The following is a 27075-nucleotide window of genomic DNA, read 5'->3' on the forward strand; positions in this document are numbered from 1 at the left end:
CCGCCGAGGCACCTGATTGGCCGGAACTTCAGAAGAAGGCGATGGCAGCGCTACCGCAAATTTCAACGTTTTTTGTTTCACTCTCGCCGCTTCGCGTGGCCTGCGTTGGACAAAGTTGTTTCTTTATTCTATGGTTGGATCCACTGCCCCATTCTAGTACACACTATAATTTATAGTTATATTCTAGTTCACTGTACTCTAGTTGGACCGTCCAGCCATGGTCCAGCAGCGACCATTCGCGATCGAGAAATCCTATCCAGATCAGCCTCGATCGCGATCAGTAGTGTACGTGTGACAAGCCTGCGGCAGTAGACTCTGCTAGACTCTAGTGTGGCACCGGTATTAAACAATGGCGGCGCGCAAATCCCAGCCGTATGTATTTATCACCCAACATATGAACAAGATATAATTATTGGCAGTTTCTGTTGAACAAATTCCAGGAAGTACGATAATTTTGTACATTCTTATTTTGTAGCGATCTGCAAAAAGAGTAAGCGAGGCGTGCACTGTCAAAGGGTGAGATCAAAGAGCTCAGACTGAGTTTGTGGTTTCGTTTTCAGGTGCTCAGAGCGCACGTGCGCGCATGGGTCGAGGGTAGTTGCGTAGTTGTTTGGAGCCACCCAATGTGCAACTGTGTCGAATTGTGCCGTGTCTTGAGTAGAAGATTTTGTACTTAGTGGGCAAGTGGGAATCACCCTTGCTTTCTGCGCTGGATTATCATACTTCTATTATTTGCCTAGTGCAATCGGAGCAAGTAAGTGCTCCTACATAACAGCTGTGTTAGAACGTGCCGTTTCTCTGAGCAGCGCGCGTGAGCGCTTACCTTTGATGGTCTGCCTTTCTCCCGCCTTTTGTGTGTTTTACCGTCCGTTCCATAACTTTCGCTTTGTCGGCTTTTGTGATGTGCCGTGATATGATGCGAATTTCATGCATAGAATATACAGAGCATTGCGAATGGCTAGTTTGTTGATTGCATCGTCCTGTAGCTTCTGCGGGTGACGGTGCGAATTCAGTGTTCGAAAGCTATGCTGCGTTGTTGTATAGTCAGAGCTGAGCGTTAGAAGTCTGGCTAAATTTGGTATTCGTTCTTGAATTTGCTTTTCAGGTTACCGACCAAATACCTTGGCTCCAACGAAAGAGCAAACACACAGTTGTAAGTAGCGCCGGGAAATGCGCTCGGCGGTTAGAACATAAATTCTTTAAATCTGACAGGCCGTCCGCAGTGTACCACCTACTGCTCGCGCACGTGCATTCGAACTGCCTTTCACTTTGTCGGCTTTTGTAGCGTGCCGTGATATGGTGCCAATTTCGTGCATAGAATATACAGAGCATTACGAACGGCTAGTATTGATTGCAGCGGCCAGTAGCGTCTACGGGTGAGGGGCGAATTCAATGTTCGAAAGCGGAGCTGCGTTGTATAGTCCGCGTTGAGCGTTAGAAGCCTCGCTAAAGTTTCGTATTCGTACCTGAATTTGCGTTTCAATTTAACGACCAAACACCTTGGCTCAAAGGAAAGAGCAAACACACAGTTGTAAGTAGCGCCGTGAAATGCGCTCGGCGGTTAGAACATAGAGAAATAAATGGTTAGAATCTGACAGGCCGTCCGCAGTGTAGGATCGCGCAGGTGCCTTCGAAATGCCTGCGTTCATGCTTTTCGCGTGGTCGTTCTCTCCTTACTTTTGCAATTAATTACTCTCTTTGCTGTTTTGACAGCGTGAAACATCGACAACGGTGACATGGGGACGGAATCTATGGAAGATGTCGGGACAATACTGCGGTCCATCCTCACGAGCGAAAAGTCCGGCATACTTCTTCGTTTCCTCGACAGTAAGCATATGCATGCGTTTTATTTAGAAGTGGAGTCGCGCTCGGAAACGTCAAGCACACTTGCTGCGCGCTAGTTCAAAGTGGGCCGACTCATCGTGCGGAGATCGACACTGGCCCGTCTTTCTTCCTCTTCCTCAGTAACTTAACAATTTAAAATATCTGCTTAAGCTGTGATCGAAGGCTGACTTGGCATTTAAAAAAATAAAAACGTTTGTTTTTTGTGGGGTTACAAGGAATGCGCATTTATCGAGTTTCCTAGGTTATCTGTCACATAGGGAACAGCTCCAATACCATTATGGTATTCGCGCTCTGCGTTCATCACGTAGTTGATAACGATGTAGGAAGTCCTGCTTTTCGCTTGCGCGTTGGTAGTGTGTCAAGTGCAGAGGGACACCACTCATTGTGCACCCTAATATGCATGTACATATGCAGGTTTCTTTTTGATTTTCACATGAATTTATGATACTGCATGGAAATATATGTGCTGCTTAATTTTGAACTTTTATGCCTGATAACGTAACGTGCGCTGTGGCATACACTGTACATTGAAAGTAATTGTCGTCTGAATTAACTGCCAGCGACAATATTTTGTTACAAGTCTCATGAATTTGATAGGCAAGTGTTCTGTGAACCTCTAGCTGGTAGACCCCATGTCCATGGTAGCACCTTGTCGCCTTAAACAAACGTGTAAACACAAAATGTATATCGAGAATGAGCCACACTACCTGATGACATTTTATTTGCAGATGCCAGGATTGTCCTTAAATCAATCACCTTGTCTGTGTCTTTGATCATTTCATTTTATTACTCTCAACTCCACTAAGGTGTTCCAGAGAGGAGTGGGTGGACATAAAAAATGAAGTAGTGTATGTGAGCAGTTGCTACAAGGTGATCAATTAAAGCAGACTTGTATACTGAAGGATTGTTGATGGAAACGAAGGCAGTAGACAGGTTGTTCCAGTCACATTTAGTTCAAGGCACAGAGGATGTAAAGCTCTGATAAGTCTTGAAGTGTGGTGCACCAGCTTTTAAATGGGGATCTGTACTTGAGGACATGTGAGCGGGGCTGTAAGTGGGGTGCTTTCAACTGTCAGTAGTGTGATGGATGTAACGAAAAATGCACAAGTGAGTAATAAGGTGTTGATGGAACGATGGGGAAGTTTTATTGTCTTTTTCTTGAGGGAAATGCTGCCTAGGCGGGAGTAGTCGCAAAGTATGAAGCACGTGGAGTGGTTATGAATCAATTTTACTGTTTGTGAAAGAGAGACATTGTTAGTGTTGCAAACGGAAGATGCGTATTCGACTTCAGGGTGAAAAAGAGTTTCGTACAGCAGTGATCTTAACAATGTGGGTGCCAGGGAGATATTGCAGCAAAGAAAGCCAAGCATGTGGTTAGCATTTCTAGTAATGAACTCCCACATGTGCATTCTAGGATAAATTACTTCGTATACTAACACCGAGATACTTAAGTCTGCTAACATGTACAAGTGGAGAGCTATGAAGGAGATAATTGTGAACATTAGAGTGATTGGCCTTTTGTGTTACTCCAATTGTTTTGCATTTATTGACATTACTGATGTCACATGATTAATGAGGAACATAATGAAGCATGATTTATCTAATGATGGTATTGCGCATACTTGAAAACTGCTGAAATAGTATGTTTCTCTCAACAACAGCCTGCTTGTGTTCTTTAGAGATAAACATGTCCCTAGAGTGGTGCCTATATCCACTTGGAAGAGGGTCCAGGTTTTCTCTCTGTTACCTGGTGGGTTTTCTGGCATAGCTAAAATTGTTCTTCGCCGGCTGTACTACGCATTACTGTTCCTGAAATGGCCTGAATTCATGGCTGGTACAAGTATAAGGCCCTCTGTCACAAACACCAGGTGTGCATGTTGAGGTTTCTCACAAGGTCTATTTAATGCACTTACTGAAACAGTTGTCGAAAGTGTTCTGTATGGTACCACATTAGTTCACTTTGCGCAAGTGCAGTACATGGTCTGCATGCCTTGTGGCTCTTGCAAATTAAGCAGGAAAGTGCAGCAGTGAGCAAGCTCTGCAGTCTGCTGTAAACAGTTGCAAACAGTTGCAGTTGCAAAAAAAATGTGCATATAACGAGATGGAGGGCGCTTTCGTTGTTGCAACAATCACTGTCGTGATAGTACCATATTGTGGGAATGAAATGGGGGCCATGAACACAGTATTTTAGTCTGAAAATTAATTGCAAGAGAAAACCATATGATCAAAAGCAATTTCATGCAGTACAATTCTTTACTGATATGCCCTGACAACCTACCGCACAGGCATCGAACTTGTGCCCAACATTCTTATGCCAGCTATAGTAACTGTTGCAACTAAAGAGGGGGATATTTATGTCCACACACCATGAATCAAGTAGTGCTGCACTTTGTCATCTGCTACTGAGAGCTTGCATCGTGCCTGCACTTCACAAAGTAGGGAGTGCAGGAAAACCGTGAACTTGTGCTGAACTTGCCTTGCTCGAATTCGAATTGAGTGTGGTGCAGGTGGCACATGCTGCACTGTCAAATTGAGGACAAAAGGGCTGCACTCCCTGAACTAGTGCAGTAAGTGTACTCTAATCGAAGAGACCTACAATCTGACACAAACCACTTCAGCTTCTACTGTTGCATCACGTAAAGTGATCATGCAAGCCAACAAAACCAAGGATAAAACAAGAGTCCTTGAACAAATATGTAAAAATAGCTCATTAGAATAGTTTATTAGAGGTGCGTGGTGGTCAGCTCTTGCTGCACAAGTTAATGAGAAGTGCACAACTTGGTATCCCTGTATGCAATGTCTGCTAACTTTGGCTCATATTTGTTTGGTTGTTTTGTTTGCTGCTCTCTTTTCCCACTCTTCGTAAAACTGCACAGTGTCATTGAAGCTAAGGCTTTCTGTATCGAAACAGGAGAGTTTGACCACCATACTGCAGTACTGTGGAAAACGCTGTCCACGTTTCGTGCTGGCAAGTCGATTATTGTCTCAGTGCTTGTTAAACACAGATGTAGATGGCTCATTGGCTGTCGCTGATCTTTTCCTATCGTGTAGATTTTGCTAACAATGCTATTCTTCAGCCGAATTGTTCCAAATTCTTTACATTAACACTGTAGTTCTGGTTTGGTAAGATTCTTTTGGAGGTGAAGGAGGGGTTGGAGATGTTGCTTCTAGCTTAACAGCTTGAAGCCACTCGTGCATATGGTGTGGAAGATAGGGGAAAAAGAAAACTTCAATCAAAGGCATTGTGAATGTGCAGCAAAGCTGCTCTATTTCAAAAGCGTTCGACATTAAAGTTGAAGAACTTTTCCAACGTGGTAGCTACATGTATTGACCACCTCAGATATCGTTCTCTCTTCAAAAACTGTCATCATTTTTGTTCCGCAGTGTCTTTCTAGCTCCTGTTAATATTATTTTATTCTATCTTATTTTAATTTTATTTTCTACTTTAAAGAAAACTGTGTGTGAAAAAGCTAAGGATTGAGGAAGGGCAGTGATGCTTTCTGCAGCTGTTATATCCTTAGCATTCGCCACAGCATTCACAAGTCTGTACTGCATTCAGAAGCATATGTGTGATTTGCTATCCTTTTGCTTTCTGCTTTAGTGTTCGAGATCTTCACAGCTGTGGTCACTGTAAAGTGATGCTGATGAGCTGAGACCACTATAAAGATTCCACTCATCTAATTGAGCACTTGTTTTGCTTACTAATTCATAGGTGTACCTGAACGTTGGCATGGTCTTTAGAAAGCTATCATCATCATCAGCCTAGTTGCGCCCACTGCAGGCAAAGGCCTCTCCCATACGTCTCCAACTACCCCGGTCATGTACTAATTGTGGCCATGTTGTCCCTGCAAACGTCTTAATGTCATCCGCCCGCCTAACTTTCTGGCGCCCCCTGCTACGCTTCCCTTCCCTTGGAATCCAGTCCGTAACCCTTAATGACCATCGGTTATCTTCCCTCCTCATTACATGTCCGGCCCATGCCCATTTCTTTTTCTTGATTTCAACTAAGATGTCATTTACCCGCGTTTGTTGCCTCACCCAATCTGCTCTTTTCTTATCCCTTAACGTTACACCCATCATTCTTCTTTCCATAGCTTGTTGCGTCGTCCTCAATTTCAGCAGAACCCTTTTCGTAAGCCTCCAGGTTTCTGCCCCATATGTGAGTACTGGTAACACACAGCTGTTATACACTTTCCTTTTGAGGGATAGTGGCAACCTGCTGTTCATGATTTGAGAATGCCTGCCAAACGCACCCCAGCCCATTCTTATTCTTTTGGTTATTTCAGTCTCATGATCCGGATCCGTGGTCACTACCTGCCCTAAGTAGATGTATTTCCTTACCACTTCCAGTGCCTCGCTACCTATCGTAAACGGCTGTTCTCTTCCGAGACTGTTAAACATTACTTTAGTTTTCTGCAGATTAATTTTCAGACCCACCCTTCTGCTTTGCCTCTCCAGGTCAGTGAGCATGCATTGCAATTGGTCTCCTGAGTTACTAAGCAAGGCAATATCATCAGCGAATCGCAAGTTGCTAAGGTATTCTCCATCAACTTTTATCCCCAATTCTTCCCACTCCAGGTCTCTGAATACCTCCTGTAAACATGCTGTGAATAGCATTGGAGAGATCGTATCTCCCTGTCTGACGCCTTTCTTTATTGGGATTTTGTTGCTGTCTTTGTGGAGGACTACGGTGGCTGTGAAGCCGCTATAGATATCTTCCAGCATTTTTACATATGGCTCATCTACACCCTGATTCCGTAATGCCTCCATGACTGCTGAGGTTTCGACTGAATCAAACGCTTTCTCGTAATCAATGAAAGCTATATATAAGGTTTGGTTATATTCTGCACATTTCTCTATCACTTGATTGATAGTGTGAATATGGTCTATTGTTGAGTAGCCTTTACGGAATCCTGCCTGGTCCTTTGGTTGACAGAAGTCTAAGGTGTTCCTGATTCTATTTGCGATTACCTTAGTAAATACTTTGTAGGCAACGGACAGTAAGCTGATCGGTCTATAATTTTTCAAGTCTTTGGCGTCCCCTTTCTTATGGATTAGGATTATGTTAGCGTTCTTCCAAGATTCCGGTACGCTCGAGGTTATGAGGCATTGCGTATACAGGGTGGCCAGTTTCTCTAGAACAATCTGACCACCATCCTTCAACAAATCTGCTGTTACCTGATCCTCCCCAGCTGCCTTCCCCCTTTGCATAGCTCCTAAGGCTTTCTTTACTTCTTCTGGCGTTACCTGTGGGATTTCGAATTCCTCTAGGCTATTCTCTCTTCCACTATCGTCGTGGGTGCCACTGGTACTGTATAAATCTCTATAGAACTCCTCAGCCACTTGAACTATCTCATCCATATTAGTAACGATACTGCCGGCTTTGTCTCTTAACGCACACATCTGATTCTTGCCTATTCCTAGTTTCTTCTTCACTGTTTTTAGGCTTCCTCCCTTCCTGGGAGCCTGTTCAATTCTATCCAAATTATAGTTCCTGATGTCCGCAGTCTTACGCTTGTTGATTAGCTTAGAAAGTTCTGCCAGTTCTATTCTAGCTGTAGGGTTAGAGGCTTTCATACATTGGTGTTTCTTGATCAGATCTTTCGTCTCCTGCGATAGCTTACTGGTTTCCTGTCTAACGGCGTTACCACCGACTTCTGTTGCGCACTCCTTAATGATGCCCATGAGATTGTCGTTCATTGCTTCAACACTAAGGTCCTCTTCCTGAGTTAAAGCCGAATACCTGTTCTGTAGCTTGATCCGGAATTCCTCTAGTTTCCCTCTTACCGCTAACTCATTGATTGGCTTCTTGTGTACCAGGTTCTTCCGTTCCCTCCTCAAGTCTAGGCTAATTCGAGTTCTTACCATCCTATGGTCACTGCACTGTACCTTGCCGAGCATGTCTACATCTTATATGATGCCAGGGTTCGCGCAGAGTATGAAGTCGATTTCATTTCTAGTCTCACCATTCGGGCTCCTCCACGTCCACTTTCGGCTAACCCGCTTCCAGAAAAAGGTATTCATTATCCGCATATTATTCTGTTCTGCAAACTCTACTAATAACTCTCCTCTGTTATTCCTAGAGCCTATGCCATATTCCCCCACTGACTTGTCTCCAGCCTGCTTCTTGCCTACCCTGGCATTGAAGTCGCCCATCAGTATAGTGTATTTTGTTTTGACTTTACCCATCGCCGATTCCACGTCTTCATAAAAGCTTTCGACTTCCTGGTCATCATGACTGCATGTAGGGGCATAGACTTGTACCACCTTCAATTTGTACCTCTTATTAAGTTTCACAACAAGACCTGCCACCCTCTCGTTAATGCTATAGAATTTCTGTATGTTACCAGCTATTTCCTTATTAATCAGGAATCCGACTCCTAGTTCTCGTCTCTCCGCTAAGCCCCGGTAGCACAGTACGTGCCCGCTTTTTAGCACTGTATATGCTTCTTTTGACCTCCTAACCTCACTGAGCCCTATTATATCCCATTTACTACCCTCTAATTCCTCCAATAACACTGCTAGACTCGCCTCACTAGATAACATTCTAACGTTAAACGTTGCCAGGTTCAGATTCCAATGGCGGCCTGTCTATAAGGAAGGCTAAATGGGATTAATGAGACTGCATATTCTCTGCTTGGCCATACAACAGCATGACTGGGCATGCTGATTTACAATGTTGAAAATTGTTGCAAGGCCCCTTCAAGTGTGAAATGGTTGTGTGTATGATGACACATGGCTGTTACATAGATTGGACTTTTGCAAATCTGATGGGCAGCAGAATATGAAAATGGTTGTACTTAGATTTAGGTACTTGTGTGGCCACTGCGAGCAGGAACACGGGAGCCCGTGGCAGCACTCTGCAGAGCGTCACCACCGACGCCTCGGGAAGTGTTGCCGTGCAGGCGCAATCGGCAGTGGTAGGTAGAGCGCCCGGCGTGTTGTCTGCTAGATTTCCTCCACTGCTCCCTCTCACACTGCTTCTACGTTCGTGTTGCCATGTTGTCAATGGCAACGAAGTTTTGCGGCTAAAGCGGGATTCACACGAGAGAATGGATTGCCGATCCAGCCAATGGATGAGCGTGATGTAGCACAGCACCTCTGAATCACGCCACACTCTAAAACACCGGCGACGAGGTTCTACCGCCATCAGTTGTTGCAGCTCAACCGTTTCACTGTCATCCTCGGACTAAGTTGGCACCCTGTTCCATCATGTAAATCAAGCCTAAAAGCCAGGCTGTGTATCTGGTAGCATTCTTCTTGATGAAAAGGCAAACCTGCTGCTAAATCTGCATTGCCGAGAATGAAGAACAGCTAGAGCAGACCAACTCTTCGGAGCGTCAGTGGGTTTATGGCCAATACTGAAAGACACGCTGGCGCAATTTTAACGGTCCTAACTTTTGATATAGTACTGCTCTCCGTGACCCTTTATAAACAACTGCCGCATTTTTGTTCTGCTTCATTTCTTTGTAGCAGATCGCTGTGCAATGGCTAGAGTGACAGAGTACGAATGCTGCGCAACTATTCCCGAAGGTGATGCTACCAAGTATTAGACACTAGTTGCTGCCAGTGGCCTGGAATGCACAAGCTGTGTGGGCCGCTTCTGGAATGCTTCACTGATTCCTGCAATGCTGGATTATGGCACGATTGTCGTTGATATCAATGCAACCCAGCGTTAATTGCATCATGGGCTCAAACAACACAAGCTGGATCTGTCATCCTACAGGGGTGGTATTCTTGAGCGATCACTCTCAGGGACTTTGGAAACCCCTCGAGTCTCAGCACTGTACTCATTGTAGTGCATACGCCTGACGGCGTACTTGGTACTGTGTGAAGATAGCAAATGTGTCACAGCGCCAGAAACAATGTCAGCTTAAACGCGGACACGTCTGGTGCTGAGTCACAAAAAATTGCACCAAAGTGATAATATCCTTGAAAGTGATCACCCAAGAATGCCGACAAATCTGTTTCTACCACAGGTGTTTGCATAGTTAGGTGGCTCCACTGATTGTCACCCTAGTAGAGCTGCCACGAAGCCAGCCGTAGTCCTCGGAAAGTGATAATTTCCATTTCAATTAAATTCAAAGTGCGGAGTTTAGAAAGCAGCATCATTTTTTACAAAGCGAAAAAAAAAAAAGATTAAGATGATCCTTAGCAAACGAGAACTCCATGGGAGTATTATTCACATTCGAAATTCTGTGCACCTGCATGCAACATGATAAATAAGCCTGCATACATTTGGCTTTCGCAGCACTTGCTTGAATACTCAAGAGCCGCTAGTGCGCACAACCTGCCGATATAGATTGCGATGCGCACACGGCAAAAGTAGCAATGGGAAGGAACCGTAGCAGACAATGCTTCATGTGCTTCGCCTATCGCTTTGGTTGGGTCTGAGCCTCAAGCAAGGCACTTGCTGTGGCACTCTGCAGAGTGCTGCCATGGTCTCCTGTGTTCCCGTCAGCAGTGGCCGCGCCTGTGCATGGTAAAGGTGTACTGAATGACATTTTTTACTTCTAACTTTTTGCATTTAACCCTTTCAGGTGCCAATGAATTCTGTCGACGCAGACTTAGTATCACCACATTTCTTGCATATTCAAAGTTGTAAAAAGCATACAGCTGCAGTGTGGATTAAGAATTTTCAATTCTTTAGTGAGTTTTGTGAAGTTTACAGAATATGGACTTCATGCGAAAACTTGTTACAGGAACATTACGTAGGAGAGCATCAACTATTTCATGTCTAGCAGGCTTGAAAAGCACCTATCCTGCCAGGATAGGTGCCTAAAATTATGTCTGGTGCAACACAACATGAAAAGCCACCAAAGGAGCGAACCCATTATATACAACGACATACTCGTACCGAGCAACTGCACACACCTGTCTACCTTATTACTTGTTTTACTAAACATTTTGAGCCGTTATTCAAACTTGCAACACCATGCCAATCAGAACAGTTTCATGATGCATGCAACACATTTTAAATATCATTGCTTTCATGAATGATTTTGCTGTTTGCGCACTTTCTTGGTATAAACAATTGTGTACACAGCGCCTTAAAGGGTTAATGAAATCCTCAAATTGTTAATCAATATAGCACTAAGAGCAAACTAGGTTGGAAACTGAGGTGCATTAGTGCAAGCTCTTGGACTAGTTGGGGCATGATGAATTGAAAAAGGGGAAACTGGAAAAAGGGAAAAGTTGGAAAACTGTTCAGAAACAAAAGAGCATAACATTTTTGTGTTCAATTTTCAGTAATGAAACGAGAATTAGTAAAGGTTCCTGCATAATGAGCTCGTACTATATCTATCGCAGAAATGCTCATGCTAAAAAGGTTTGAGAAATAAGTTAGTACGGACCTGTTTATTCACTCATATTTTAATTTTACGATTCGTGAGTGAAATCAAACGGATATGAGTGTCATTAAAGTTACCACAAGTGCGTTTCCCTCAGCTTGTTAGAGGCATGCATCAGTGAAATGTGCAAGGTAAAGTAACCGTGTCTATTCTGGTGTTTTTTTATGTATTGCTGTTTCGACCACACCTACAGTAATGCCCAGCTAGACATTGTAGGTCCTTGAATAAATCAACAGATCAATAAATCCTAGAAAAGATACTGGCAAGCCTCGCAGCACCTTAAATAATCTGCCCTAATAATGCTTTTATAGTTAGCTTTGGTTTCATTTCCCAGGAGGTGTACGTGTCTTTGATGTTGTGATGTAGAATGTGGTCATGTAGGTGCAGAACATCGCAATGTTCTGGCATAGATTCAGCTCGCTCAGCTGTCTGCTAGCCGGAGCGATCGTCAAAACATCACAATGTCCTCCTTCCTCATGACCACATTCTGCATCATGACGCATACACCTCACTGGAAGCAAAACCAAACCTAGTTAATGGAAACGCTGTTCTATAGCAAATTATTTAGGATTGCTGTGATACTTGTCAGTATTTTTTATAAGGCTTTGATGTCAAGGTCTTCCATGTAACAAAAATGAAAAGCCAGAAATGTCATGTTGGCACTACAATATAGAACCCCATGCAGTAAAAGATTGATCCAGCTCTCTCCTCTATGGTGCACCTCCTAAAACACTGTGTAGCTTCAGCTTGTGAAACCTTGTCACTATTCACTTAGTGCAAGAATAACAGTTGGGCACATTGAAATTGCTTATCGTGCATCTTGCAGAGCAGCTTATCACATCAGTTCAGCAGTGATGCAGTGATCGCCGCAATATTTGTACTGCTTACCAATGTATGCGCCTATTATTTCATTGCTTGTTTATTTGGTGTCAGAATTCTTGTGATTCTGGCTGCAGATTGCGAAGCTTGGCACAAAATTAAGCGATTGGTTAGGTGGCCCACCAGCCTTGTATGTTTTTTCTTCATCTCTCTTCTCTTGTCCATGTTACATCACGCTAGCCAGGAACAGCTATGAACTCTAACATTGCATTTGGTTGCTGCTTTCTTTATAGACGAGTACAGGACCCTGACAGGCACTCGCATCCCGTATCGACAGATGGGATTCAGCACATTGGAAGAGTATCTGCACAGCATCCCGGATGTCGCCAGGCTAAGCACGTGAGTGCCCTTTCCACTGCCTTAATGGCACGGCGGCTATGGTGTTCTGCTGTGCACAAGGTCATGGGTTTTATTGCTGGTCGTGGCAGCTGCATCGAGGCAGAATGCAAGAATGCTCATATACCTAGATTTATGTGCACATTAAAGGAAACTCACAGGGCCAGAACTAATCTGTAGCCCTGAAGGACTGCTTCCCTTATATCCCATTCAGTGCGCAGCTTAAAGGGCCCCTCACCAGGCCTGGCGATTTTGAGCTGACAAGCATAGAGCATACAATGCGCGCTAACGATCATGTTTGCAAAAATATACACTGCTATGCGCTGCGGAAAGGTCTGAAATTTCAATCCGAATGCCGTTTTCCCTTTCCCTCGCGGCAACCGCGCTCCAAGCTGGGCGGTGATGTCCTCGTGTCCCTGAGCCTACGTGCTCGTGTCCGCAGTGCGACGTCGCTCGGTAGTGACACGGGACTTCAATAATTATTCAAGGCAACATCTGTTATTTGTGTGATCTGTTGCTTGAATTGACGAATTGAAGTTTAGAGAAATAATGAAACACATGTCTGTGTGTTTTTTGTTTTACTTCACACTGAAGCAAGAGAGGTGTACTGCCGCTTCGTCTGCTTGTTCCCACAGTCGTGCAGTCACGTGCGCAAATACCGAAACTATGCCATTTTCTACCGTGTTCCAGCGCGTGATTATGCTCGGTGATCTGCTTGTTCTGCCTCAGTAATCGTGTGGCACTGAATTATAATGCTAGTCATGTCAGCGTGCAAAATCATGCGCTGCGCGAATGAGACAACAGCTTGCGCACGACGCCATCAGCGGAAGTGCGCAGTGCCGAAAAAAAAAGTGTGAGAAAAAAAAAAGAAGGTGGCGCCTGTGACGTATGCATCACATGATCTTCGAGGTGTGGTATGGGAGAATGTAGGGAAGGAATTTCGCTTGCGGAGGCAAGACGGGGCGAGTGGAGTGTCTTGCTTGGCAGTGGAGCCTACCTGCTGAAATCACAGGTTAGCGACCCAGAGATATTTCTATATCTGCTATTAACGAGCCAATTTGAAAATTTTTGCAGCAGAACGCTCCCTAGAGGACATGTAACAACTTCCAGCATGTAACCAAAATTTGCTATGGGGCCTGGTGAGGCATCAAAGCCCATCAGTCATTTGTTGGGAGCACGTGTGTTGCATGAGGTTAGTGAAAACTTGAACAATGCTAAATGCAGGGGTGGAAATCCTGTGCCGGTTGTGCCATTTTGATATCCAAGGAAATTGCTATGTCAAATCGCTCCGAAAGCAGGAAAATGATTGAAATTATGCTGCACCAGATTGGCATCTTTGGCTTTGGCAGGCGTTCGTGAAAGGTTGTTGACGCTGTGTAGGGCATTGTGTCATTGGTCTTGGAGCGCATGTAAAAGTAACTACAGTATTATGGCTACCAGTGGGCACAAATAGCCACACTGAGTTAAGCCCCTTGAATAAATCTAAACGTAGTGACATTCTTTTATCTTGCCACCCAAGCTGCGAGCGAGGGCCGGCGAGGACGTCTGGCACTTATCCGCGCTTCCCTGTTGGTGAAGTGGAGTCGCGTGGTTATGCTGGTGCCGTTTCTGTGAAAATGCACGCAAACATCTGTGCGCTGCCGACAGCGCAGTTTTTTTTTTCTTTTTACTCGTGCCGGTGCCATGGTAGTTGCTCTTGATCATGAGTTGTGATACCTGGTCGATCACATTGCTGTGCAGCATGATTCGCACGATCAGAAAGTGCAAACGGAGCGGGCGTGTGGCGAGGGAACGCATGTGCGTGGAGGCAGCATGTCAGGGGATTCGGAAAAGGAGAGGCCTAGAAAGGAGGAATGTCACTCTTTACTTTCTTCAGGGGGCTTCCACCCACTTACACCCGTTCACTAATGTGAACTCCAGATGTCAAGGTGTTTCTAGTGTGTGGCAAAGTGAAGTCAGTCACGTGCACAATCTTGGTTTGAGTAAGTTGGTTTTGTCACTTAGTAATGTGCTTGCAGTAAACACCACTGTAGTGTTTACTAACCCTAGCTTCTTTTGGAAAATGCCTCCACTCGCTTCACCAGCACTTAATACAATAATAGTGTAAAAAATGCCTGTAGGGTGCTCTTCAACACTTCTTTATTGCTGCAGAATGCAAGGTCTTATGACTGTTACCCCACTTAATTACAATAATGCTCTAAATTAACATTTAGACTGCTCTGATCTGTGGCGTAGCCAGAAATATTTTGGGGGGGGAGTGTTTCCACCGACAACTACCACTCATGCCTCTCTCTCTCTCTCTCTCTCTCTCTCTCTCTATATATATATATATATATATACACACACACACACACACACACACACACACACACACACACACACACACACACACACACACACACACACACACACACACACACACACACACACACACACACACACACACACACACACACACACACACACACACACACACTGTATTTATTCGAATCTAGGCTGATAGTTTTTTTGAAATAATCATATTTCAATCTCTAGGGTTGGCTTAGATTCAAGGATTTTAAGGTCTCCTCGATTTGGCTGCACTTTTTGCATTAGTTCAGGAAAGTGTCGTGCCAGTGCAGCGCCAGTTCTTGGAAGTGTGAGTGTAGTGCGACACTAGCGCTTTCGGTGCAGCGGTCAAATTGAGGACAAAAGTGCAGGAACGTACAGGCCTTCGTCTGCTGCGACTGGGCGACTGTGGCTTTTCTTTTGTTGGTGTGTGCCGCGAGCGTAAACGTGTGCGCAATGTCCTTTTTTGTCCTGTGGAAGAATTTATGTATTAGTACCTGGAAATTAGTTCAACTTCGGCATCATTATTCAGAAAGCATGACCAAGCGCAGTTTCCACACCTTTCTTAATCATATATGGCACAACGTTTAAAACGACAGACCAATGTGGTTTCGCGTAAACGTAACATCGAGGTGGCGGTAAGCTCGTGAAAATTAATACAAACGACTGTGACCTGCAGGAAAATCGCGGCCTTCAGTGCACTTAGCAGCAGCTGAACCCGGAAAGCGCCCTTAACAAGATGCTGCGTACACACCCTGAAGAAAACTGGCATCCGTGCTGCGTTACTAATAACAGGCGCCGTCGATGCTGTCTACCAACACCCGCATGGCCACGGAACCGCATGTGTCGTCTGCTATCAAGAGCCTTGCAGTACGTGCACGAGAAAAGAACTTGCGGAGAGTCTAGTGCCAAAGTGTACATGAACTCGTGCAGCACGACGTCAAATCGAGTGCCGAAGTGCAGGTGGCGCTAGCTGTACTGGCAAATAGAGTGCTAGAGTGCTGCACCACCTGCACTAGTGCAGGAAGTGCAGCCAAATTGAGGAGACCTTTAAAAAGCACGCCAGTTTTTCATTGAAACTGCCAAATATGGTGCATAGCTAGCGCCATCTAGAAAAGTCAGTATCGCAGCCGCTACTAGCCATGCCAGTAGCCAACCGTACACAATCGAGGTTGCCATTTTGACCTGTGTCGTGTTGGCTGTATCGGTGTGCGGCGTGGTGTTATCGCGATAGCACCAAGCAGGAGATGCCACTACAGTGCCTCTTTCAAGCGAAAAGTTGTGATAGCCGCAGAGGCATTGTCGAACCTTCAAGCCGGGCGGGACTTCGGCGTCGACGAGAAAAATGTCTGTCGTTGGAGGGGACAACGATAACAGTTTTTTGCGTGCGCCACAACGAGGATGGCATTTAGCGGACCAAAGAAAGGCCATCACCACGAAGTGGAGACAGTTTTGGCCAACTTTGTTCGGACGCAGAGAGCAGCTGCCCTTCCAGTGACAACAGAAGTGCTCCAAGCGAAAGCTAGGGAACTTTCAAGGGAGCGAGGCCTAACGCCAAAGGATCTCAAAGCCAGCTGGGGCTAGCTTCAGAAATTCATGAAGCACTTCAGCTTCAGCCTCTGACATTGCACTTCAATCACCCAGAAGCTGCCAAGCGATTTCGAAGAAAAGCTGATAGCTTTTCAGCACTACGTGCTGTGAAAGAGAGAAGCGACAGGCTGCAACCTTGGGCAAGTCGGCAACGCCGACCAGATGGCTGTGTATTTTGATATGCCAGTGGCGTACACCGGGAATTTTCGAAAAGGGTGCCAAGGAGGTGAAGGTGCGCTCTGCAGGCTACGAGAAGCAGTGTGCAACTGTGATGTTGTGCTGCACAGCTGATGGACATAAACTTTCTCCTTATATGATATTTAAAAGGAAGACACTGCCTGCTCGAGAGACTTTCCCAAGAAATGTCATTGTGCGGGCAAATGAGAACGGGTGGATGACGGTTGTGATGGTGGAAGAGTGGGTTAAGATTGTGTGGTGACTTTGTGACGGCGTGAGATTGCTCGCTCCTTGTCGTCGACTCTTACCATGGGCACTTGACCAACAACTTGAAGGCTGTGCTCGCCCAAGCGAACACGAACCTCGCTGTCATACCGGGCGGCATGATGGGCCAGTCGCAGCCACTTGGTGTCTGCATTAACAAACCTTTCAAGGATCGTCTGCGGAAATATTACACGGACTGGTTGACTGACGAAGATCACATGCTAACTGCAACGGGCCGCATCAAACGTGCATCGCTATCGCAGCTGGCAGGCTGGGTAGGTGCAGCGTGGGATGACATCTCAGGTACTTTGATCGTGCAGGCCTTTAAAAAGTGCAGCATATCTAATGCGCTTGACGATACCGAAGATAGTGCACTGTTTGAAGGTGACAGTGACAAGGAACACAGCGACGACAATGTTGAATGAGCTCTGCACGTTCAGATTCAATAAATGCTGTTTGCATTTTGTGAACGCTGTCCTCGCTTTTTTTTGTTCGGCCTACATTCGAGGTAATATATTTTTTTTGTTGGCTTTGGACTTTAGGGGGTCGGCTTAGAATCGGGGTCGGCCTAGATTTGAGTATATACGGTAAATGTGGAGGTTGTACACCACGTAAAGAGAAACTCCCCAGACATGAATGCTTTAACGAGGATGCACATTTTGTAGCCAATTCGCATCAAATTATGCTGTCATCCTTATGCCATTTTTAAAAGTGATAAAAAAATAAAATTTCTTTTACGAATTTATGCATTTATATAATGTATGTAGATTGGTACATGACTTGGTAAAACGAACAGCGCTAAAAACGAGGCCAGTCTTGTAGCCCAGGTAACAGTGAAGATCACCATTGTTTTCCAAGCAGACCTTCTAGTGAGTGGTATGGCTACATCTGTGAGGGAGGGCACTGTTTTGCAAGTTTCCTATCACTTAATTGCGCTTTTGGCCTTGCGGGGATGCTGTAATATTCTAGATTTAAAAATAAAGGAACGGAGCTTTGCGCTAGAACTTCGACAGTATCATATGATGCAAGTTTCACTCACTTTTTGTGACCCCCCTCCCCCCCTCTGGCTCAGCCAATGGCTCCGATAGCAAGATAAATGGGCTACAGACTGCTCCAAAATCAGAATCTGTCTGCTCCAATCTGCTCCAGAATGAAATTTTATCTGCTCCAAAAATTGCTACAAAATGATTTTGGGCATTCCCACACCTGTAAGAAGTGGCACCAAGAATGACTTGGCGAAGTTGGCTGCTGAAATGATGTGATCAAAACGTGTTTCTTAGTTTGCCCAAGCGTGTCGGGCTTCTTAAAGGGGCCCTGAACCACTTTTTATCGAAGTGGAGAAAGGCATTTGAAGTGAAAATAGGCTATTTCAGAAATACTTTGCCACAAAAAGTACTTCAATGCATTCAGCAGAGGCAGAGTTATTGGCAATCAAACATGACCTCTGCTGTGCTCCTGTTCCTTCTTCAATGCCTTGCATGGCGAAGGCTACGGCGCAGTGGGGGGTTCCTACAATGCTCCCCCTTCTAAATGTCACCATGGTGCACAGTTCAAATTTCATTTGAGATGTTAACGTAGACGCCACGACTTCCGCCTTTGGTGCCTACGACACGCTAAACATAACCCAAACGTGGTTGTCCTCAGTGAGCCGCAGTGCACTTAGCCAGTGGTCTCGTGGCAGCATCCCGCTGTGGCCACGTATCTAGCCATATAGCCTACTGCAGCTTGATGTCAGCTATTGGCCAAGAGCAGCCGTCTAAGGGAATGACGAAATAGTGTGTTCGATAACGAAATAGGGCGTCTAGAAGAGAGTGAGAACAGGGCCTTCTGTTGAAAAGAGAGTGTTTAAGAGAAAGGTGACTTAGCGATCTGCTTGCCAGTTCCATGCACTGCGTACGACAGCAAAACTTGGCTGAGATGTTCACAACAGCGTATGCTACCCGCGGGCTAAGTTATTTCACCAAGCCCGAGGGGTGGTTCATGGGCCCTTTAAAGGGACTATGAAATGATTTTGACATTAGTGTACAAACACACACTACTTTCCCTTCGGTTGACTTGTTAGATACGGATTTGGCTTTTTTGGATGGTTAAAATTTGGATGAGACGGCGCCACTGGGTATGGGTTAAATAGGAGGGTGTTTCCTGAAAATCGGGTTGTTAAAGTTAGCGCATTGTGGTGTCGTCTTCCTTCTGTCCGTGTTCACTGGCGCTAAATTTGCTTTACAAAAATTCTTGTGAGAAAGCATTCCTTGAGAGATACCCCACCCTCTTTGTCGAGGTGTACGACATAAAACCGTTTCAACTTTCAGCAGCCCTTTAAGTAGTTGCCAAGAAATCTTAAGAGGGTATGCGCTTGACCTTCGTAGTTTCACAAACTTGCTCCTATAGAATGGTCAGCTTCCTTGGGGTTCTCTTGTGATTACTGGTCATAAGTTTACCATATACAGTCGAGTAAAGACCATAGTGGTGTAAGAGTCGCACCCATAAATTCACAGCCCAAAATTTTATAAAAGCAAGCTTGAAAATGCAGGGCAATAAAGTGCAAGCCCTGATTTGAGCTAGTCTGTGCAGTGTCTTTGGGCATTGTTGTGAAAAGCTTTAATGCCACAGACATTTGTAGTGCCTGAATGGCATGGAGGCTGACTGTATTCATAAATGTGGTGCTGAATTGAGCCCGAGTTGTGGCGACAGTAACAGTGGTGGACTAGACGAGCACCAGGAAGACGATAATGCTCACTCTTTTCCTGCAAAGGAACTATGGGAAATACGAATGGGCAGAAAAATTGGGCTGATGTGGGCCACCCCCATGCCAGGGCTGCACCTTGTCAAGATCGGGAAGAAAAAGTGCCACTTTTGCAGGAATACTATGTATGTTATGCTGATGTCACGGCTCTGACGAGGACATTGCTAGTAATCGCCTAGGAGGCTGATGCTATCGCCAAGACGCAACCGTTAACCTTTGTTTGAATTTCTAGGCTCTTAGGTGTGTGTTGTGCCTAAATGGCTGAGGCTATACGTTTGCACACTTCACTTATTACTTTAAATTCTCCAGTCGTTTGATGCTTTAGGCTGTTCTGTGGATTTGTTGTGATTGCAGAAGTTTACAAATTGTATAGCAGAAATGTAATTTGATATGAGCTGCTTGGCTTCATTTCAAACAAGCAATCCTCCTTGCAGGAATGCGGAGGGGAACACTGTGGTGCACGTGGTGGTCAGCGAATCAACTGCTCATGTCGCTCAGATGGTGAGAGGCCAGAAGTCTGCTAAAACCAGACCCGTATTAGTAAGTACATCGCTATCTCTTGTTTGCAGTCACGCGTTGTGCAGGTTCAAGTGCTTGCTTTAATAAAAATGAATGGGAAATTTGTGATATCATGCTGGAGTGGTATAATATACTTTAGAAATGGCAGATATGCCTGTTCTAATGAGTGCGGAAGTTTGGGTATGTCAAGAAGGATGAAGAGGGAGGCAGTTGCTAATTTCATTCAACAACTTCTGAATCAGCTCCCCGGGACATCACAAAAAGTGGTAGAGGCTGGTTGATAGTTTATTAGTTCAGCTGTATTTGAAAGTAAATTAACATTTTTATTTTGTGAATTTTCCTGCAGAAGTACAGTAGCTAGCTGCAGAAAGCACCAAATTCAAGAAAAGGCATCTGTCATGTCTTGTGTTTATTTTTAGTCTGAACGTTAGAGGGAAGTTTGAAACAGAAAATTAGCCTTTCAGCTGGTAATGTCGTATTACTCTTTCTAAGCAAATGCTATGAGTGGGCTGAAGGAGTGATCTTGCCAGGCTTTGCCAAAACTAGTTCTGTAACATACGTTGGCTTCAATGCAACATAGATGACAAAGACGATAACACAGTGTGATTGTATTGAACTGTTATCATTTTTGTCTTGATCTATGTTGTACTATAGCTGACATGTAACCCTACAATGTCTGCTACTGGTTCTGTAGTGTCTGTGATGAGGCTTGGCTTTGGTCAGTGTACGCCTAAAGAAATTGGGTCGATTCATTCACTCTTGTCATTTGTTGCACTTTGTCTGGTTTCAGCGAAAGTCATATCGGCGGCCTTCAGGTCAATATAATGCTGGGTACCGGCCAAACCACCTCCTTTCCAAGCTCACACGGTCGAGACCTCCGCCTACATCCTCTGGAGGTTGGGCCTTTTTTTACGGCAATTCCTTTTGTGTGTTTGTGTACTTTCAAAAGGGTAGTTGTGCAAGAATGGACTAATTTTTTTTGCTCATGAAACTAAAAAGCTACAGTATCTTACACCTACAACAAAACACATGCACACAAAAAATCCCCTTCATGTGCCATTTCATTCTGTCTTTTGATAACCTAGCTTTAACACATTCCTTGCATCTTAAGCATAATTAAAAATTTACAAAAAGAAAACCAGCAACAACAAAACAAAAACAATAGTTCTGTCTGTCGATAACCTAGTTTTAACAGATTCCTTGCATCTTAAGCTTCATAAAAAATTGACAAAACAATAACAAAAAAACATGCGATTAAGAATTTCAGTTTTTCTCGCTTGGTACAACTAAAAATTTGGACTCCTGAACTTAACCCTTAAAGGTTCTTCGTGTAAGGAAATGCATCCGACTAAAGAGAAAAAATCGGGACGTGTTGGTACTAGTTTATAATTAGGGCTAAGAGTGCGATGTACATGAAGGCAAGCAAGTGATATCAACATGAAATTTGTTTCAGAAAAGGGTTTATTGTACACGTCTTATGCTGCATGCGCCACAAGGCAACGAAGTGAATGCGACATGGGATTGCAGTTAGATCAGTCACTATAGGACAGAAATGAGAAAGGTGTTAAACTTTTTTGTGAAAACACTATGCAGCATTTTCTTTTTTAAAACATTTATTATGTTTTATTTTATTATTTATTCAGTAACTGAGCTAACTTTGTTGCCTTGCAGGCGCATTTAGAGCAAGACGCTTATATTAAACCTTTTCTGCATATAATTTCTAGTTAATAGTGCTTCTGTTGTCGCTTTCTTTCATCTTCATCATGCTGTTATTTTTAATCATGAACACTTGATAAGTGCATGTGCAGTGTGTTTGAATACACTAAGCCACTTGCTGATTGCCTGATGTAGATTATTATTCTTTAACAACAACACAAAAAAAAAAAAAGAGAACACACTATGTGTCCACATACTACTAGCAATACAAACCAATGTCCTGACATCTATGTTCCGATGCATTCTGCACGTACTATTAATCAATTTTGCAGCAGAGCTACAATAGGAAAGCCTTAAGCTATCAGTAAAATTTTCTCTCTATTCAGTAATTTTCAAAAAATCAGTGAATAGATCCCTGTACAACTACAGTGAAACCTTGTTAAACCGTAGTTGGCCGGAGCTCGGAAAAGCTACGTACTAAACGGTAGTGCTGTTTAACCGAAATAGCATGACATCGCCCACTTACCTGTCGAAAACGGAACTCAGAGAGAGTGCGATGAAAGGGGAAAAAAACATGCAGTATTTATTCACTTCGCGCGACAAAAGTGTTATTTTCGTTTGATGCCGCGGCGGCCTAGCACGACGACAGCGGCTTCAAACTTACTGAAGCTGCGTGCCAGCTTTTCAGCCAGCCCCCTCTTCTCGGCAAACACTCGCATGGCAGATTCCTCGTTGGCGTTACGTATTCTCCGTGCACACGCGCAGTAGTGCTGCAGAAGTCCCGGGGGCGCATTTTCGTTGCTGGGTGCCGGAGTTTTGAATACTTTTCGTTTGGAATAGAGTTACGTTATCGCGCCCCTGTTCTCGTCGCGATGATTGCATTCATGAGGCTGACGTAACGCGCAGCTTCTGCTACTGTAGGGCCTGAATTGCCCGTGCTGTCGCTTTCGTGTCGTCCTCATCACTGTCGCTAGTCGGCACTTTGGCAACAACAGGGGCAACGATGGCAAAAAGTCGAGCCTCGTAGCCGACATGTCTTCGCGGTCGCAGCAGCGCTGCCGAGAAACTTCGCATTCCAAATGCCACACACCGTAGTCAACAGCAGATCCCCGTCGCGTACCAGCGCCAACTTCGTGTCACGTTTGATAGCACGGACGATGTCCAATTCTTCTTCTATGCTGAGCACCCGGGGTCTTTTTTATCCGAGCTTCGGCATGCACGACGCCATAACGCTCTTTGCCACGGCGTCGAAATGATGTTGATGTTGATGAGGCTTCATGTGCAAACGCACAGGGCGCTTGGAGGCCGTTGTTCCGATCTCTGAGGCTTGTTTTGCCAGGCCGCCCGATGTAGACGACGCACCGCCGTGTTTGCGCGACGAAAAGTGGAAACGCTACGTTTTAACCGATGCGTACGCAATAAGCTGGTACGGTTTATGCGGATACAAAACACATTATGTTCAATGGCCGCTGAGTCGGGGATTTGACTTTACTACATTTAAAACGAAACTACTGTTTAAGCGGGTATGGTTTAACGAGGTTTTACTGTACCACCTTTCTTATTTATACTCTTTGCCTTATGGAGAAATCGCAAGGTTAACAAACAGGCGCGTTGCTTCCATGCTATGAAAACTTTTGGTGTTCACTATACAGGTACAGCAGAATATTGATGATACGAATCTCTCGAGATGGCGCAAAAGATTCATGCAACCTGAAATTTGTAAGCTTGTCAATTCGGTCAAAATTTTCATTTTTTAATGAATTCTTTTTTCTGCAATCCTAAGACTTCCTTTATCTCATAGTGAAATATTACAAAGAAATACAAAGCAGAACATGAAACAAATTTTACTTCTTAATGTGTTGTTTTCGAAATTAGGTAGAAACTTGGGCTTCGGGAGGTGCTTTCGCACCGCTGATCGCGCCATGTCGCCATGTTGATATTGCCGGAAACATGAGAGATTGGAGCTTCAGATTGCAGCGCTGCATTTCTTGATGCAAAAATAAAATAGTACAAAAGAAGAAAACTAGCACAAAAAGGGACAAGTACAGTCTAATCTCAATAATTCGAACTCGAAGGGGCCCGAAAATTTGTTTGAATGAGAAAAAGCTTGAATTAAAAGGACTTGTTCTTGAAGTATTCTTTCTTGCACCATAGCGTGATGCACGAATGGTGCGAGTCATCAAATATCGCAGTGCACAAGCATACAGTGAGTGAGGACCCTGAAACTGCCCATACTGGCTAACGCTCGCTTCCCGAAAAGGCAGAAATTGAACTTTAGGGAGTGCTGCTGGCTATGCTAGCGCCGGGCCGGGAGGAGACCGCCGAAGGGGAGGGAGTTACGAGGGAGTTTAGAGGGAGGGCAAGGGGAGTGTAGTTGTGAGGAAGGTGGGAGGGAAGCAGATTTGCTTTCCAGCCAGCTTGATGGATGGCGCTAAATACCTCTGCCACCTATTACTGCCACCAAAGCAGTGGAGTTGCCGAGGCAGGACTGGGCCTCTGCCGCTGCTTCCCTCTGCGTGCTTGCGTGCTTTTTTCTTTGGCTGCTGACAGGTTAACGCTGTGTTTACGTTCTTCATCCTGCATTCTTAATGCGAGTCATGTGTTGTCAAGTTGATGAAAGTCATTGCCACTGATAATAATCTTGTTGGTGTGCTCCCTTCTCTTGCGGCGTCGCCGCATTCGAAAGACAAGGAGAATGAGGTACTGCGTGTTACCTTCACGTCCTTGTTTTCAGGGTCTGGTTTGTACAGAATTGGATGTGTTGCACAGTCTCCAACAACATCGGGATGTCTCGGTTTAAACTTGCTATTGTAAAAAAACAAGCGCGAATGAGACCCAACCAAGCCAACCAAAGCAAGCGCGAGTGCGAGCTAAGCGAGCAGATGATATTGCAAAACAAGCGGTCCAGCTGAACCAGATGCGAGTATGAATAGAGCGATCGGGCAGGTCCGCTGAACACCAGTTTCCCCTGCATAGGTCACTGTCGGGGCCGCTCTCATTGGTCTCCTCTGCTCGCAGCTTGCTTCGTGGCGGCAAACCGTGAAACATCGGCCCATTACTTATCCCTCCTCTGGCGCGTATTTTGCCAAAGTGTGGCTGGGGCATTACGGCATTGACATCGCCATTTGAGAGAGATGAAATTTCCGCCGCAGTTGTTTTTTTCTTTGCGCGGTGTTGAGGGGTCTCTCCTATGCTTTTCCTCTATGGCGGGGTCAAAACACCGTTGCTTGGAGGTGCCGCCGCCTTTTGGTACGCTGCTGAGAGCATTGTGGGAGCGTGGTATGTTTGAATGAACCATTGCAAATGCTTGCGTGTTGGAATTACCGGGTGTTTTCGCCCATTGGAATACACATAACTTTGATGGGACCACAGTGTCAGTTTGAATAAATCGGAAGTTTAAGTTAAGCATGTTTGAATCAACGAGATTAGGCTGTAGGGTCACAATTTGTGAGCCAGGCAGCGAGTGCCCCTATTGGCTGACGCGTATTGTGGGGATGCGCAACTCTCACGCGTTCCCTGATATGTTGTTTTCCCGCATAGCTCCCGTTTCCTGTAATCCATCTTCGCCGCGTGGCTTGGTGCCCGCGGCACTTGGTGGGGTTGAAGCGCATTGCGAGAGATGGCGTGAGTGTGGCTCTGCTAACGCCACCTAACAGCGAGGTTACTTGGGCGTGGAAAAGAGAAGGCTCTTCCTCTTTTTCTTGGGGTTGGTAAACGGTACGAACATTCTGCGCGTGTGCCGATCCATGCCTCTGCAAGACTGTCTTGAGGCCTCGTTCGAACTTGCCGCCGTACGCGTGACCATATGCGCAAACGACCAGGCATTGGTGACCAGGATGGGGCGAACATATTCGCTCGTTATCCGGTCGCAGTGAGTCAGACTTCCGTGATTTGTCGCGCGCCCATCGGCATGTTTTGTGGATAGCAACTCGGCTAGCAGGCATTAGTCTATGAAAGGTGCAATAAATGCCCTTGTGATTGTTTGCACTACTGTGTTCTCGTTCCTTTGTCCCAAGAGCACGGGTGAGAACTCCACAGTATTTTAATAAGTGACTCACTTGTTAGGCACACAATTTGGTAGTAACAAGCTGCCCACCTTGGGTGCTTTGAGGCTGACAGTTCAAGATCTGCCAGGTATCTCAAGCATTTTTTGTTGTTGCGTTCTAACTGATGCCTGATGGTAATAAGGACATGATCTGTGCATAAGAAAGTCTGTACTTTGCGACGGCGAAGCTATGTCGTATTATGCGATCTGACGAGTGCAAAGGTAGAAAAGTTTGAGTGAAGGCAGAGTCACGTAAGTTGCCCTTACAACAGGAATGCGACTGGTGCATTGGCATGGCTCCTACGTTGACCTGAAAACGGCCAGTGCCAGATGCTGCCACCGTGCCGATGCCTCCTCGCAAGCTCCACCGGGGATCATAAAGCAGCTCGGTTGTTTGTATCATTCGCTGTGACTCGAACAGTGGTTCGCAACATCTGAACTTTAGCACGTTTTAGGCTAATGGACTTGGGCTAAGGCTTTTGAACAATTCTTATCATCCCAAAATTGGCATTGGGCATGATCATATCACCGAGAGTCTACTGTATACCGTATTTACTCGCATAATGATCGCACTTTTTTCTCAGAAAAATTGACGCAAAATCAGGGGTGCGATCATTACGCGGGTTTAATTTTCCGCGAAAAAAAAACAATAATTTTTTCGGCCCGCGTTTGCTGCGGGACACCAAAACAAAGATGGCGGCCGGCGGAGCAAGCCGAACGCGCCGAACGTGATTTTTTTTGCTTCTCGTGAGTACATTACGTGCATTGAAACAGTTTCTTCTGCATCAGTAATGAATAATATCGTTAATATCGGCAAGTTTGCGGCAAAAACGTAGCCATGTCCACTTTGAGGGGACAAACAGATGGGTGCGCTTAGCTGCCAGTGACATAGAAACACGTGGCTAGCATGCTGCGGAAACTGCGGCATCTGTCTTCACTACCATCCAAATACGGCACGTTTCCGCTAAGGGTTGGTGAGTATCTTAACTGTGTTACAAGCGTCGGCGTATGAATAGGGTGCACTTTTAACGTATCAATCTAAACGTGGTTACTATCGTTGCCGCTCGCGATTTGTTGCGTGCCCACGAGGGCAGATGAGAAGAATCGAAAGTCGCCTTTTTTGTTGTTGACCACAACCATTATAAAGCCTACACATAATAAAGGCAAGTTTGGTTGCAGCTTTTTTTTAGTCATGGAAGTGCAGAAAGTGATGAGAGTAATGAAATGAGGCATCTACTTAATAATATTTGGTGCATGCAGACCGCTTGGTTTGTCTTGAAGAGTCGTTCGCGTAGCATTCGACAGATGGTAAGCGCGATCAATATTAGCTAGATTTGGCACAC

The 27075-nt window shown here is 45.1% G+C and overlaps 1 protein-coding gene across 10 annotated transcripts in view; it reads left to right on the forward strand.

Annotated features, from left to right (window-relative positions):
* The first annotated feature begins 579 nt into the window (after window positions 1-579).
* The window catches only part of LOC142579388 (tudor domain-containing protein 7-like), a 161449-nt gene continuing 134953 nt past the window's right edge, over window positions 580-27075 (forward strand). For 3 of the 10 annotated variants that reach the window (XM_075689515.1, XM_075689524.1, XM_075689523.1), the window contains exons 1-6: window positions 581-754; window positions 1106-1153; window positions 1714-1827; window positions 12308-12413; window positions 19947-20052; window positions 20822-20927. In XM_075689515.1, the coding sequence (XP_075545630.1) occupies window positions 1737-1827; window positions 12308-12413; window positions 19947-20052; window positions 20822-20927 (409 nt within the window). In that variant the 5' untranslated portion in view covers window positions 581-754; window positions 1106-1153; window positions 1714-1736. The other 7 variants (XM_075689522.1, XM_075689521.1, XM_075689516.1 and 4 more) reach the window with 6 other exon arrangements.

Source organism: Dermacentor variabilis, chromosome 4, assembly GCF_050947875.1.
Source record: "Dermacentor variabilis isolate Ectoservices chromosome 4, ASM5094787v1, whole genome shotgun sequence".
NCBI lineage: Eukaryota > Metazoa > Arthropoda > Arachnida > Ixodida > Ixodidae > Dermacentor > Dermacentor variabilis.